This window comes from Athene noctua, chromosome 30 (genome assembly GCF_965140245.1).
Source record: "Athene noctua chromosome 30, bAthNoc1.hap1.1, whole genome shotgun sequence".
Lineage (NCBI taxonomy): Eukaryota > Metazoa > Chordata > Aves > Strigiformes > Strigidae > Athene > Athene noctua.
The window spans coordinates 1,903,695-1,919,366 of NC_134066.1; the positions used below are offsets into that span (position 1 = coordinate 1,903,695).

General features: G+C 61.6%; 1 protein-coding gene across 2 annotated transcripts; it reads left to right on the forward strand.

Moving 5' to 3' along the window:
* Positions 1-7,304: 7,304 nt before the first annotated feature.
* Positions 7,305-12,835, forward strand: NEUROD4 (neuronal differentiation 4). Of its 2 annotated transcripts, none has more exons than XM_074929461.1 (2): positions 7,305-7,496; positions 10,187-12,835. In XM_074929461.1, exon 2 carries the CDS (start codon positions 10,196-10,198, stop codon positions 11,189-11,191), a length of 996 nt encoding a protein of 331 aa, XP_074785562.1. In that variant the 5' UTR covers positions 7,305-7,496; positions 10,187-10,195; the 3' UTR covers positions 11,192-12,835. The 2 variants fall into 2 exon arrangements, with proteins under 2 accessions (XP_074785562.1, XP_074785561.1); XM_074929460.1 differs by lacking the exon at positions 7,305-7,496 and adding an exon at positions 9,672-9,781.
* The last annotated feature ends 2,837 nt before the right edge of the window (positions 12,836-15,672 follow it).

Sequence of the window (15,672 nt, forward strand, 5' to 3'; positions counted from 1 at the left end):
GCTCCATCTCCTTCTCCAGCTCCATCCCCCTTCTCCAGCTCCATCTCCTTCTCCAGCTCCATCCCTTCTCCAGCTCCATCCCTTCTCCAGCTCCATCTCCTTCTCCAGCTCCATCCCCCTTCTCCAGCTCCATCCCCCTTCTCCAGCTCCATCCCCTTCTCCAGCTCCATCCCCCTTCTCCAGCTCCATCCCTTCTCCAGCTCCATCTCCTTCTCCAGCTCCATCCCCTTCTCCAGCTCCATCCCTTCTCCAGCTCCATCCCTTCTCCAGCTCCATCTCCTTCTCCAGCTCCATCCCTTCTCCAGCTCCATCCCTTCTCCAGCTCCATGCCCTTCTCCAGCTCCATCCCCCTTCTCCAGCTCCATCCTCTTCTCCAGCTCCATCTCCTTCTCCAGCTCCATCCCCTTCTCCAGCTCCATCCCCCTTCTCCAGCTCCATCCCTTCTCCAGCTCCATCTCCTTCTCCAGCTCCATCCCCTTCTCCAGCTCCATCCCTTCTCCAGCTCCATCCCTTCTCCAGCTCCATCTCCTTCTCCAGCTCCATCCCTTCTCCAGCTCCATCCCTTCTCCAGCTCCATGCCCTTCTCCAGCTCCATCCCCCTTCTCCAGCTCCATCCTCTTCTCCAGCTCCATCTCCTTCTCCAGCTCCATCCCCTTCTCCAGCTCCATCCCCCTTCTCCAGCTCCATCCCTTCTCCAGCTCCATCTCCTTCTCCAGCTCCATCCCCTTCTCCAGCTCCATCCCTTCTCCAGCTCCATCTCCTTCTCCAGCTCCATCCCCTTCTCCAGCTCCATCCCTTCTCCAGCTCCATCCCCCTTCTCCAGCTCCATCCCCTTCTCCAGCTCCATCCCCTTCTCCAGCTCCATCCCCCTTCTCCAGCTCCATCTCCTTCTCCAGCTCCATGCCCTTCTCCAGCTCCATCCCCCTTCTCCAGCTCCATCCTCTTCTCCAGCTCCATCTCCTTCTCCAGCTCCATCCCCTTCTCCAGCTCCATCCCCCTTCTCCAGCTCCATCCCTTCTCCAGCTCCATCCCCTTCTCCAGCTCCATCCCTTCTCCAGCTCCATCCCCTTCTCCAGCTCCATCCCCTTCTCCAGCTCCATCCCCCTTCTCCAGCTCCATCCCTTCTCCAGCTCCATCTCCTTCTCCAGCTCCATCCCCTTCTCCAGCTCCATCCCTTCTCCAGCTCCATCCCTTCTCCAGCTCCATCTCCTTCTCCAGCTCCATCCCTTCTCCAGCTCCATCCCTTCTCCAGCTCCATGCCCTTCTCCAGCTCCATCCCCCTTCTCCAGCTCCATCCTCTTCTCCAGCTCCATCTCCTTCTCCAGCTCCATCCCCTTCTCCAGCTCCATCCCCCTTCTCCAGCTCCATCCCTTCTCCAGCTCCATCTCCTTCTCCAGCTCCATCCCCTTCTCCAGCTCCATCCCTTCTCCAGCTCCATCTCCTTCTCCAGCTCCATCCCCTTCTCCAGCTCCATCCCTTCTCCAGCTCCATCCCCCTTCTCCAGCTCCATCCCCTTCTCCAGCTCCATCCCCTTCTCCAGCTCCATCCCCCTTCTCCAGCTCCATCTCCTTCTCCAGCTCCATGCCCTTCTCCAGCTCCATCCCCCTTCTCCAGCTCCATCCTCTTCTCCAGCTCCATCTCCTTCTCCAGCTCCATCCCCTTCTCCAGCTCCATCCCCCTTCTCCAGCTCCATCCCTTCTCCAGCTCCATCCCCTTCTCCAGCTCCATCCCTTCTCCAGCTCCATCCCCTTCTCCAGCTCCATCTCCTTCTCCAGCTCCATCCCCCTTCTCCAGCTCCATGCCCTTCTCTAGCTCCTGTCCCCTTTCAAAGTGCTGCCCAGGGGGCTGGACACCCCCCCCCACCCCCCACCCCCCCTTCCGAGCTGTCGAGGAGCGATGGAGAGGGGCTGGACAGGCCCCCCCAGCCCACAATGAGCAGCCCCCAGCCCACGAGCAGATGTTGCCGGAGCATCCCGAATGACACCAACCTGGGACCCCTCTCTGCGATGTAAAGCAGGGTCTGGGGATGACACACCGGGGGTTCATCCCGGACACCTGCACCCTGGCAGCAGGTCAGGGTGCTTTGCCTGCACCCCCGCTTTGATGATGTCCTCCAGGGCAACTCTGTGCCCGAGCCGCTGTGCTACACTGGCTGCCCTCAGCCTGGGGAACCCCCAGGACGTGCATGAGTGGGGCAGCAGGACCGAGACGTGGCGGGTGGGATCCCGCACCTCAGCAGCCAGGTCTGTGGGTCCCCATCCCACCCAGGACACTCCCACTATGAGCTGCCACCGTGACCCCACTCCCAGTGGGAAAAGCTCCTCTCAGGGCTGAGCCTTGGGGTGTTTCTGCCTCGGCAGGGCTGGGGAAAATATTCTTTCCCTGCCCTGATAAACCCTTTTCTGGAGAAGGTGCTGGGCATTGCACCCCTCTCCGTTCCAGAGGGTCCCCACAGAGCCTTGGGGACATTCTGGCTTCACCTGAGCTGATGTTGGAGTGGCCAGATGGATCGGGGGGCACCGAGGGCCTCAAGCACCCCCATAAATTGGGGAGGGAAGGGAAAGCAGCCCTGGGCTGGGCAGGGGAAGCTGAGGCAGGGAGCCGGCTGAGAGGCTCAGCCCTGTACATCTCCAGAGCACCCCTGGGTGCCCCCATTCTCTGTGTCCCATGCCTGGGGGGTTTGGGGGGCAGGAGGGGTGCTGCAGTGAGGGCTGGGGACACAGCTGGTCCCCACAGAGTGTCCCCAAGGCCTGACACGTCCCTTCTCCAGCACCAACAGCCATCAGGGTGGTGAAACACCCTCCACAGGCAACTGGGCCCCATGGTTGGGACCCCGGGACGGTGCCTGTGGGGCTTGGGAGACCCCCAAACCCACAGTACCGGGGGGCCCCAGGGACAGCGTCCCTTTGTCCCAGCCCCCCCGGCGCCTTTCCCCGGTGCCACCATCGCTCAAACTGACAAACACGGGTCAGCGAGCGCTGGCCGCAGCCCCCCCCGGCCCCCCACTGCCCCACCGGGCCCCCCAGCCCCTGATTTCTCTTTAATTGCATTCCCCAATGTCATGCAAATCAGCTGTCCCGGGCGCAGCTGCCGGGATTAAATTAGACCCCGTTAATACGCGGTAATTGCGTTTCCGCACAGGCCCAGGAATGCCAGCCCGGGCGCGGGGGTGGCGGCCGGCCGGCACTGGGGCGGCCGTCGGCTTTCACAATATTTACTCTGGCAATTACCCTCCCTTCCAGGCCGCGGCCCCTCGGAGGCCAGGGGCTGGCGGGGGGATTAGGGGACGCAGAGAAACACGGGGGTGGGGGCGGTGGCCTGGGGTGCTGGTGGGACATGGGGATGGGGGAGGACATGAGCTTCCACTGGTTCTCTTCATCCCCAAATTTTGCCCCTTGTATGTGCAGGCTGGTGTCCAGCCCCGAGCATCTGGGTGGCGGGTTCATCCCCTTTCCAGGTGAACATCATCCCAGTGGAACATCCCAGGGTGGAACATCATCCAGGTGGAACATCCCAGGGTGGAGTCACATCGAGGTGGTGCATCCCAGGGTGAAACATCCCAGGGTGGAGCATCCCAGGGTGGAGAATCAAGGCGGAACATCCCAGGGTGGAGTCTCCAAGGTGGAGCATCGTCGAGGGGAAACATCCCAGGGTGGAGGATCCAAGGTGGAGCATCGAAGTGGAGCTTCCCAGGATGGAGCATCCCAGGGTGGAGAATCAAGGTGGATCATCCCAGGGTGGAGCATCGAGGTGGAACTCCCCAGGATAGAATATCCCGGGATAGAGAATCAAGGTGGAGCAACCCAGGGTGGAGCATCCCAGGGTGGAGTATCCCAGGATGGAACATCATCAATATGGAGCATCCCAAAGGGTAGCATCGCCAAGGTGGAGCACCCCAAAAGTAGCTCCTTTTAGCACATCCTGCAGGCATTGGGAGGACCTGCTCCAGGTCCCCCCGAGTCCCCCCGTCACCTCGGCCCTGCTGGGACTGTGGCTTGTCCCCTGCGGCAGCAGCCCCGGGACGTGGGGCAGTTGAGAAGGACGGTGCCTCCAGGGGACGTTTCCGCGCAGAGCACCACGGGGTGAGGGACATCTTGCGTGTGACCAACTGATGGGGGTAACGTGGACAAGCTCAGGACCTGCCACATCTTCTCCAGGTGTCACGGGGATGGTGCAGCCTGTCCTTTGTGGTCTGCGCCGCTCAGAGCCCCTCAGCAGAGAGGGGAAACTGAGGCTCAGGACGAGCAGGATATGTGGGGTGACAGGGACCTGGGACACAACCCTGAGCTGAGAGGGGTGTGGGGCAATGGGACTGTGTCCAGAGCCCCCAGCGCCGGGGGAATGGGGAACTGGGGAGCAATGTGGGGTGGTGGGGAAGTGATGGGGAGGGGGCAGGGTGAGATCTGGGGGTCCTGCAGGCGATGGGGGACGGGAGGGGATGACCCCCAAGAGACAGGAGGGTTAAATGGGGGCTGGAGGATGCCTGGGAGGGATGGAAAAATATGTGGGGGGTGAGAGACGTGTCGGAGGGGGGGACCCAGGGGAATACGGCACATGGGATGGGGGGCTCTCGGGGAGGGTGGGAGGCCCCTGGGGTGGGCACAGCGTGGTGTTTGGGGGTCACCAGTGCACCTGTGGCTGGATGTGGGGCTGAGCCCGGCCGGTGAAGGGTAACACCCGGCTGCGCTTCCCTCCCACCCACCCCAGAGACCCCCAGCACCCACCCGCCATGGGGCAGGGGGGGGGCCGCACCTCCACCACCACCGCAGCCCTCCCACCCCTCCTCCATCTCTGCCCACCGAGGGCCCCATCCCCGGGCTGGCGACGGAGGCGGGAGCGGGAAGGTCGAACATCTTGCGCGAGCGCGGTCCCGGGGGGGCCAGAGCCGCCGTAACCCCAACAGATGCGAAGGCCCCGCACAATGGGATTAGCCAGCGGCACGTGGCCGGCAGACAATGCGCCCGCCGTCGCCCCGCTCGCTCCCGGGGGTCACTCCCCGCTCCCGGCATCCGGGGGCCACCGCCAGCCCCCGGGGGAGGTTTCACCGTGTCCCCCCCCCCCGCTCCCTCCCCTTCCTTCTCCGGGCGCCCACCGGCCCCTTTGTGCGGGTGCCCAGACCTGTTGGAGCCATCTGTCAGGGAGGGGACGAAGCCGTCGCCGAGCCGGGCAGTGTGGCAACAGGCAGATTTATTGGCCGCAATCTGTTCCTGCTTGCCCTGCCCGTCCCAGCCTGGCGGTGGGAAGGAAGCCACGAATCCACTAATGAATTAATTAGTATTCCCTGTAATCCCAAAGACATGATTGCAAGCGCTCTAAATTAACGTGAAGGGTCCTGCGGGCTGGCGCGTGCGGGGAGGGTCCCACGCTGAGCTCTGGGACCAGAGTCCCGGCAGGGATGGAGTTGGGGGGGGGGGTGTGTGTGTGGGGAGCAGGGGATGACTTTTGGGGTGTCATCGCTGCCCCCCACATCCAGCCCTGCTGCTGCAGAGGGGCCCAGCCCCAGCCCCACGGCTGCAGGCCCCGCTCTTGGAGCTCCGGGTCCGAGGGGCAGAACAAGGCGACACGTTACGCCCATCCCTTAATTAATTGGGGGGGGGGGTCTTTTTGTATTGTCCCCCCCTCAGTGGCCGGGGGCTGCCGAGCCCAGGGGCCCCTTCCCTTGTCTGGGCAGTGAGAGCTCAGCCGGGCCCCTTCTGGCTGTACCAGCCACTAATTACTCCCCCTTTGCTCTCTCATTACAGCGGGGAGGGAGCCGCGGCCCCCGCACCCACCCCCAGCACCTGGGCCGGAGCCAGAATCACCCAGGGCCTGGCCCCCCCCTTGCCCCCAGCACCCGGCCAAGGGGGGCGGTGGGTGGTGGCACCCGAGTCTGAGACCCCCAGGTCACTGTCACCTCATGCTTGGCCGTGCCCTGTTGGATGGGGACCCCCATGAGGGACACCCCCCACTCCCCCCCAGTGGAGGGAGCGGCGTGGCAGGGTTTGTCCTGGTGCTGGGCAAGTGGGGTGCCCATCCAGGGGTGCCCATTTAGGGGTGCCCATCTAGGGGTGTCAACTCAGGGGTGCCTATTTAGGGGTGCCCATCTAGGGGCGTCAGTTCAGGGGTGCCTATTTAGGGGTGCACATTCAGGGGTGCCTATCCAAGGGTGCCCATCTGGGGGTGCCCATCCAGGGGTGCCCATTTAGGGGTGCCCATCTAGGGGCGTCAGTTCAGGGGTGCCTATTTAGGGGTGCACATTCAGGGGTGCCCATCCAAGGGTGCCCATCTGGGGGTGCCCATCCAGGGGTGCCCATTTAGGGGTGCCCATCTAGGGGCGTCAATTCAGGGGTGCCTATTTAGGGGTGCACATTCAGGGGTGCCCATCCAAGGGTGCCCATCTGGGGGTACCCATCTAGGGTGTCCATCTAGGGGTGCCCATTTAGGGGCGTCCACTCAGGGGTGCCCAACCAAGGGTGCCCATGTGGGGGTGCCCATCTAGGGGTGTCCATTTAGTGGTGTCTATTTAGGGGTGTCCATTCAGGGGTGCCTATTTAGGGGTGCACATTCAGGGGTGCCCAACCAAGGGTGCCCATCTGGGGGTACCCATCTAGGGTGTCCATCTAGGGGTGCCCATTTAGGGGCGTCCACTCAGGGGTGCCCAACCAAGGGTGCCCATCTGGGGGTGCTCATCTAGGGGTGTCCATCTAGGGGTGTCCACTTAGTGGTGTCCATCTAGGGGTGCCCATCCAGGGGTGCCCATCCAAGAGTGCCCATATGGGGGTACCCATCTAGGGGTGCCCATTTAGGGGTATCAATCGAGGGTGTCCACCCAGAGGTGCCCGTCTAGAGGTGCTCACCCAGGAGTGCCTGTCCAGGGGTGTCCATTTAGGGATGCCCATCTAGGGGTGCCCCTTCGAGAAGTGCCCATCCAGGGGTGCCCATCTAGGGGTGCTCACCCAAGAGTACCCATCCAGGGGTGCCCATTCAGAGATGCTCATCCAGGGGTGCCCATTTCGGGGTGCCCAAGCAATCTTGCCCATCCAGAGGGGTACCCATCCTAGGGTGCTCGCCCAGGGATGCTCACCCAAGGGTGCTCATCCAGGGGTGCCCATCTAGGGGTGCTCATCCAATCATGCCCATCCAGGGGTGCCCATCCTAGGGTGGTCCTAGGGGACCCCCGCCAAAGCACCCACCCGGGGATACTCGTCTAGGGACACCCACCCAGGGATGCCCAGGGACCGGGGGTGCCCACCGGAGGACACCCCTCCGGGGATGCCCGGGGTTGCCGTCGGGGCCCCGGTGGGGCGGCGGGAGGAGCTGGGCTCGGCCACCTCCCCCCCGTGGGAGGAGCCACGCGGGATCCGCGGCCGGGCAGGAGCCGCCGGCAGCGCGGAGCTCTCAAAACCGCCCGACAGCGGAGCTGCCGGTGCCGCCGCCGCGGGAGCTGCCCGCGCCCCCGGGGCTGGAGGCACCATGAGCCCGGGCAAGTGACAGCGGGGACTCGCTCCGGTGCCCAGGTAAGGGCGGACCGGGACTCCCCGGGGGTTCAGGGGACCCGAAGGGACGTATCGGCCCCTCCGACGGGGCTCCGCGGCCGCTCGGTGCCCCCGGTTCCCCGGGAGAACCCCCGGGAGGGCGCGGGGGGCTCTGCCCCGACGGCGGAGCAGGGGGACCCCGTCCCGGAGAGGGGTGGGGGGGGTCTGCGCCCTTCGAGGGGAGCCGCCGGGGGTGCAGGGGAACCGCTGGCACCGAGCCTCAGCCGCCACCCCCCGGCCCCCCGAAGCCGTCGGGGATGGAGCCGCAGTCCCGGGGCGGGGGGGGACCCCAGTGCCGGGGGCTCTGCCCGGCCACGGGTTGGCAGCGGAGCCGGTCACCCCCGGGCACGTCGGGGCTGGGCTTTCGCTGAGGATGGAGGTGATGAAGGTGAAGGAGGGGATGAAGGACCGGCTCCAGCCCCCGGCTTTTGTTTCTCCGCTCCCGGAGGGGGCAGCCCGGGGAGGGGTGCCCGGTGTGGGGTGGGGGCCGTTGCTCTGCAAGCACAACCCCTTCCCCCGCGAGTCCTCCTGAACCCCAGCAGGGAGGAAACCAGCATCCCCCACCTTCCTCCCCCTTTCCCAGGGATGCTGCGGGGCTGCCCTGGAGCAGGTTCCCCCCTCCGAGAAAAATGCCCCAGTTGGCTGAAGGTGGGACTGGGACCATGGGTGGGACTGGGAGCTCTGGGCAGCCCCGGGTCCAGGACTCAGCTGACCCCGGTGACCCCGTAGCCACCCCCTTGGCCGTGCTGGAGCTGATGGAGGGTTTTTAACCCGCGCTGCAGCCAGAGCCCACCAGGTCCACGTCCAGCCGGGCCAGATCCTGCCGCGTTCCCAGGCAGGGTGCGGTGCAGAGCTCTCAAATAAATCCTAATTTTCCTGGTCTGCTTGGGGGTGTCTTGTCCCTCCTGCCCATCTCCGTGAGGAATTCCCAGCCCCAGCTGCCTGTTTTGGCTCTGGTTCTTGTGCCAGAATCTTCCCTGCATCCTCCTCCTCACCCCTCTGGGGTTCTTCTGCTTCGGGTGGTTCTGTCTGGGGTCAGGGTCTTGGTGCCAGGGGTTGTGCAGGGCTGGAGTCCATCAGTCTTTGTCCTGAACCAACCGTCCCCCTCTGGGGGAACTGAGTCCCTTGGAAGGAAACCAGTGGAGGGTTGAGACCAAGTTGCTGGTCCTACAGGAAAAGAGAAGGAATTGAACCCACTTGTTTGGGATGGGAGCTCGGTGCCTGGTGACACAAAGGGAGAACATCTCCCTCTGCCCCCAGCTGAGCCGTCCCTACTTGAAAATTAAGTTTTTGGCTACAGCAGGTTGGGATCCTGGTGGTTCTTTCAGAGGTTGGGGGATGGAGATGTTTGAAAAGGAAAGATATTTGAAATAATGGGGCTGGACAAGCTTCTCATTCCACAGTGAGTTCCCACTGCATCCTTACTTGGGAAACTGGGAAACTACCCGAGTGTTCATCAGGCAATTCCCTCTTTGTCTACTTTCCTCAATTTAGAAAAAAAAAAATAAATATCTGGAGAAAGAGAGGAAAATCCCTAAAAATTCAAACTGGATTTCCAAAGAGACAACGTTCTGAAACTTTTCCATGGGAATATTGCACCGTGAAGTGTGGGAAGACGCCTCTTGAACAGAGCCCCAGACCCGGTGTTTTCCTTCTGGGGTGGGTTCTGGTGCCCAGGGCCAGCGAGGGACGGGGGCTGCGGGCGGGGATGCTGCGTTTGTGGGAGATGCCCTCGGGTGGAGTGGAGGAAACGCTCAGAGTGCAGCCTGGAGGGGTTTGGGGGCCCATTTCTGGGCTGCCCTCCCCACCCAAAGCGGGTGCAGCCCCGTGGTCCCACCAGGATGCCGGTTCCACCGTGGCTCAGCCAGACCCATCCATTCATCCCCAGGATGGTCCTTCACCACCTTCGCCCACCGGATTTCCCAGCATCTAACAGACCCCTCTTACTCTGCCGAAGAGTTAATTGGGGCCACATGGTCCTCCGGGGATACGATGGCTGTGAGCAGCAATTAACACCCTAATCCAGCCCGCAAGCCCCATCACTCATATTAAAAGTGGGATTTTCCACATGGGGCGGCCGGGGCAGCGGAGCCAGGGCTGGGGCAGCACACTTGCAGCAAAGCTGCTTTCAGCTAAGCTTTATTAAATGAGTCAGGCACGCTGACAGGATTTGGGGGGCTGATTAACATGAAACCCCGGCTGGTTTGTGCCGTGTGGCTGCGTTCGTTATGGCAGAGGGAAACGAAGGTTCAAGCAAATGTGCTCAGGTTAGAAGAGCTCGCGCAGGAAAATCTCCAGAGGCAGCTCGGCAGAGGGCCTTTACTTTCAGGCTCCCTTTTTCAACTTGCAACGTGACGATCAGGGTTGAAGCCCCGAGGGGAAGGACTCATGACTGGAAATAACCCCGAGATTGAATTGTTGGAAGCCCTGAGCCTTGGAAAAGAGCTACTGGGCCCCAGGGAGAGGCTTCAGCGGCTCCCCGCAAAAATTCACCAGAAATTATTGTGGATAGATAAATAGATAGATGATGGATCGATAGATTCTGTAGGCGCCATTGGTGGACAGAAAGCAGTTGATGTCTCCGGAAGCTCATTTTGACCTCAGTTCCCAACGCCCTCAGCGTGTTGAGTGTTTCTGCTGGAATTCATTAACATCTTGTCCCTTTGTTGCAGAGATCAGAGATGACCAAGACTTACGCCAAACCCAAAGAGATGGCAGAGCTTGTGAGCACCCAAGCCTGGATGGATGAAACGTTGAGCTCCAAAGATGAACTGAAGGAGGAGGACGGGAGGCAAGGTCCTTTTGGAATGATGTCTGGCTTGAATGAGGAGCACGACAGCATCGAGGAAGAAGAGGAGGAAGAGGAGGATGGGGAAAAGCCGAAGAGAAGAGGACCAAAGAAGAAGAAAATGACCAAGGCGAGGCTGGAGCGCTTCAGGGCCCGGCGGGTGAAGGCCAACGCCCGGGAGCGCACGCGGATGCACGGCCTGAATGATGCTCTCGACAACCTACGGAGGGTGATGCCCTGCTACTCCAAGACTCAGAAATTGTCCAAGATTGAGACACTGAGGCTTGCGAGGAACTACATCTGGGCTCTGTCTGAGGTGCTCGAGACGGGGCAGACTCCTGAAGGGAAGAGCTTCGTGGAGATGCTCTGCAAGGGCTTGTCCCAGCCCACCAGCAACCTCGTGGCCGGGTGTCTGCAGCTGGGACCTCAGACCTTGTTCCTGGAGAAGCACGAAGAAAAGTCCCCGGTGTGTGAATCGGCCATATCCAGCCACTCCTTCAGCTACCAGTCCCCGGGGCTCCCCAGCCCGCCCTACGGGACCATGGAAACACATCTGCTGCATTTAAAGCCTCCGACCTTCAAGAGCTTGGTGGATGCTTCCTTTGGAAACCACCCCTCTGACTGCACCACTCCCCCCTACGAGGGTCCCCTGACGCCACCCCTGAGCATCAGCGGGAACTTCTCCTTGAAGCAAGATGGGTCTCCAGACCTGGATAAATCCTACCCCTTCATGGCCCACTATCCTTCAGTCAGCCTGGCTGGAGCACACGGACATGCCTCTCACTTCCAAAACACGGTGCCCCGCTACGAGATCCCCATAGACATGAGCTATGAGTCCTACCCACACCACGTGGCCGGGCCTCAGCTCAACGCCATCTTCAACGAGTAGCAAAGCAGAGTTAGACCCAAATTCTTGACGCGGAGAGAAGTTCAGCTGCGTCGCGGAGCTGTTTCTAGAACGGACACAACCGGAGAGATATCGTCGCTACGGGGTGAGGGACTTCTGAGCATCTCTGCAGGACATCGCTGTGGGAGGGCCCTCCGGTCCTCTCCCAACGGGTCTGCACTGGTGCCACCTTGCTGATTCCCGAGCTGTCCCCCAGGAGCCACACGAACCTTTCCCGACGGCTGAACTCTAAGCAGCCACCGCCGAAAGCTGAGCCGTTGCCTCCCGCTCCCCGTGTCCCAGAGATGCTCCGGGAGGTGGCTTCACCCTGCAGGACTTTCTTCCTGAACACCCTCCAGCACTTGGGATCGTCCCTTGCCAAGGCGTGACGGCTCCTTTTCCTCCCTCCTTGGGGCCGTGGGGTGTGGGCACACCCCTGTCTCTCATCAGGTGGAGACAAACCCTTCCTGCCCCTCGGGATGACCAGTTCCCCTCCCGCTGGCTCTGACGGGATCATGGCTTTCCCAGTCCAGCCGTGCCCAGGCAGACTGGCAGAGGTGGGAATGATCTGGACCGCTTGCAGAAAACCAACACGGTTTCTCCTCCCTGAAGCTTCCCACCCAACGGAGAATCTTCTCCTCATCATCCATAGGGTCGGCACGGTCCGGCCGGGCTCGGAGCTTCTCCGTGACGGTCCCTCCACCGCTCTCCGTGCTGAGCCCTCCTGCCCGTCCTCTTCTGAGCCTCAGACCTCGCCCGCAACCTGCAACCAGCATGAGATTAGAAGCACACGGACCTTGAAACCTCGTTAAGGGACCGTTGGTCCTCCAGAGCACAAATATCCTGGCTGGAAGAGGAGCTCTCAGCTGAACCCTCGCTCCTGACTAGGGCCACGTCTAACGGTTCGTAGTGTCATTTATCACGATCCGTGTCCCGAGCACATCCTGCCAAAAGAAGTGTGTCTTAATTTCCTGTTTTATTTATTATTTACTCTTATGTGTGTGTATGTGTGTGTGGGGGGTTGGTGTGTGTCTAATTTATTTCCTTCCATTTTACATGAAATATGGAATGTGCTAAATAACCTCCTCATTTTCCAGTTGACTTCCAAGTGTTTAGTTGGAGTTAGCTTTGTGGAGACATGTGGTTTTTGCAGTGCTGTTGCTCCAGGATTATTTATTAGCCATTATTTATTTAATTTATTTCCTTCCTGCCCTCACAGTCTATTTTCTGGTGATGAAAGCAAGTATTTAACCAAGGGGTTACATATTTAATGTTGAACTCCATATTTAACATGGTCATTTCTCAGATTTTGGAGGCTGATCGTGCCCGGCAGCTCCCAACTCATCCCTCGTATTTCTATATGAGCAATAACTGTTAAAGGCTATGCAACTATTTTTGTTTTCAAGAAAATCCAGGCAACTATTTTTGATGTCCCACTGGCTTTGCGAGCCCGGCTGGCCAAACCTCCCTGTTTTGCAGAGGTGTTTTGTATAGAGTTGGGAATTTGGAGATGACTTGAGCTCCGGAGGTCCCTGCCCAGCCCCTGGTTCCTGGGGCTTCTTCCCTTTTGTACTGAGAGCAAATGTTTATCCTTTTGTAAAGAAAGCAGAATTGGGGTTTTAGCTGAAATAAAGTTGTGATCTTGTTTCAAGCAGCATCGCCTCCAAGGGCTGTTGTCTCCTTTTCTGTGGTCCTCAGAGTGGTGGTGAGGGGCTACCCTGGGGGGGGACCAGAGGATCTGAACTGGAGTCCAGCTGGGATCCCAAACCTTGGGGCTGGGCTCCGTGGGCAGATGCTGGTGGCTAGTGCTGGCCACAGGCCTAGCAGTGGCCGTGGGACTCCCTGGGAAGGTCACCTCCAGAGCGGTGGGGTGGGTGGTGGTGGGCCCGGCTGCGGGGCGAGGGTGGGTGCCTTTAACGTGGAGCTGCTGCCGGCTCTGCCCGCCCCTGCCCTCACGGGGTGCACGTCACGAGGACACGCTCACACACGCGTAGGCACACGCGGGAACGTGCACACCGTCACACACATGTGCTGCCCCAGATGCGTGTGCACCCACATGGACGTGCCCATGCGGGCGTGTGCACACAAATATCACACGCGTGTGGACTGGGGGGCGTGGGCACCCCCACTTCACCCCGCCTCAGCCATCGCCCTCAAGCGGGGCTGCGTGTGACCCGGCCCCCACGAGTCCTCATTTCCCAGCAGCGCTAAAAACCCCCGAAACAGCTTCTGGCCGCCGTCGGCCCCTCGCGTGGGGACCCCCCTGCTCCACGTGTCCTCGCACAGCTCAGTGCTTCTCCGTCCCCCGGCCCCGCGCGCCGGCTGCTGCCGGGAGCCCGGTGGGATCTGCCGAGCGCCTCGTCCCCCCGCAAGCTGTGCCCGGCGCACGGGGCGAGGGCGGGGGGCTCTCTGGGGGGACCCGCAGCTGCAGCCACGCTGCAAAGGGCTGGGGGAGATGCTGCGGCTCTGAGCGGGGCCGGGGAGGCGGGCGGGGGCCTGGCGAGGAGACAAGAACTCGTGTGACCCCCAAACGAGCGGGGAGCGTCCCCTTTGGGGTGCATCTACCTGGGGGTGGGCCCGGGGGTCACTGCAGCCCGTGGAGATGGGGAGACCCTTCCCCGTGCGTATGCACGACGTGCAGGCGCACACGTGTGTTCTGAAACACACCACCGCTCGCACACGCGTGCACACGCGGGGCCGGGTGCATGTAGAAACCAGCACACGCAGACTCACAGCCCCCCTGCACGCGACCTACGGCCGCACACACATGTGTGTACAAACCCACGTGCTGCCCTTGCACACACACACACCCCCCTCAGACACCCACACGTGTGTGCACCCCCTCCGAGGGCAGCGTGACCCCCTCTTCCCACCCGAGGATGCTCTGGGGACAGCGGGATGAAGACAGCGGCCAACTGCCCGCTGGTGCCCAGGGTCCAGCTGTGCCCCCGGCCCCCCCCCAGCCCCTCACTCGTTGGCTGGTGGCCCGGCCCGTCGCGGTGCCAGGTCCCCCGGGCACGTGGGAGCCCGACAGCAGGGGACTCGCCCCTTCCAGCAGCCCCAGCCCGTGCCAAGAGGGCAGGGAGCTGTGCCAGGCCAGGGCAAACGCTGCCCGGCGCCCTGGGGCTGAGCGTGTGTACACGGGCGTGCGAGGGATGAGGGAATGTCCCCGTGTGTGTGTGTGCACGAAGGGTGAGTGGCACACGGGGAGCTCCAGGGTCGTGGCTCAACACTGGCTGGCACTTGGGTTCGTTTAGATCCCCCCCCCGGGGTGGGCCTTGGCACTGCTGTGATGGTGTGGAGCTGAGAACTGGTGTGCTCACTGCACCACGCGCTCCCCAGCACTGGCACAGCCTGGGAGCCCGTGGGGCTGGTCCTTCTCCCTCCCTGGGGGCCTCAGGGGGGGTCCCTCTCCTTGGTGGGTCCCCACAGCCCCCCCCTCCATGTTCTCCCACAGCTGGGGGGGACGGGGCAGGCAGGGTCTGGGTGCTCGAAGGGCACCTGGGACGGCAACGCTGCTGCTCACCAGCCCCGGTGAGGACCCCCCAGAAATGCTGGGGGTGAGCGGGGGCCCCGGAGCTGAGCCCTGAGAGTCCATCAGCTGCACTTAGGTGGCCTTAATGACTAATTAGCTTCGAGGACAAAGGAGCCCTTGTTAAAAATGGTGACACAGCTGGGAGCGGAGGATGCGCTTCCTCCTGGAATAAGGACCAGGGAGGCTGGAGCAGGTACCGGGGGCATCCCATGGGCCACCCTCTCCTCATGTTCCAGTTCCTCCGGCTCCAGTTACTGGGCGAGAACTGGTTTTGGCTGCAGTGTAGCGGCTGCTCCAGACGCCTCTTGGACTTCCACAGCTTTGCGTTAACTCCACCAGCACCTTCATCTGGGCTCCCGTGGAGGTCGGCTTGGATGGCAGAGCAGCCCTGCCAGCCCCTCCCTGGCACCCCAGCAGGCAGCCCCAACCAGGGAAAACCGGAATGATTTTTTATAAGGATACTGGAAGCAGAAATCAAGTTGGAAAATGTGCAAGGTGACCATCAGAGCTGAAAAAGGCAGCTAGGAGCAACCTCTACGCCGTGAACTTCTCTGGGCAGGTGGGGAAGAGCCCAAGGGAGGGATCTTGGGCTCTTCATCCCCCATCCCACAGGAGGAATTCCCATGGCAGCACTTGGGGCGTCCAGCACCAGTCGGACACGCGGCTCGGTCAGCGGTGGTGGTGTCCGTGGAAGGGGACTCCCCGCCTCGCCCTGGGGAAACCACAGTTGGGAGCAACTCTTCGCTCTGAGGGCCCTGGCTCCACGTCGCCCTGGTTTCCACAGCGGGCTGGGAGTGCCCAGAGCTGTATAATTGCTAAGTCTTTTTAAACCTCAGATTTAAAAGCTGTAATTCTGATATTGTTTGTAATCTGATAACACTGTGAGCCACTGAGCTCCTAATGTGCCCAGCTTGGGAAACCATGAGGATTTTCCCACTAAGCCGAAATA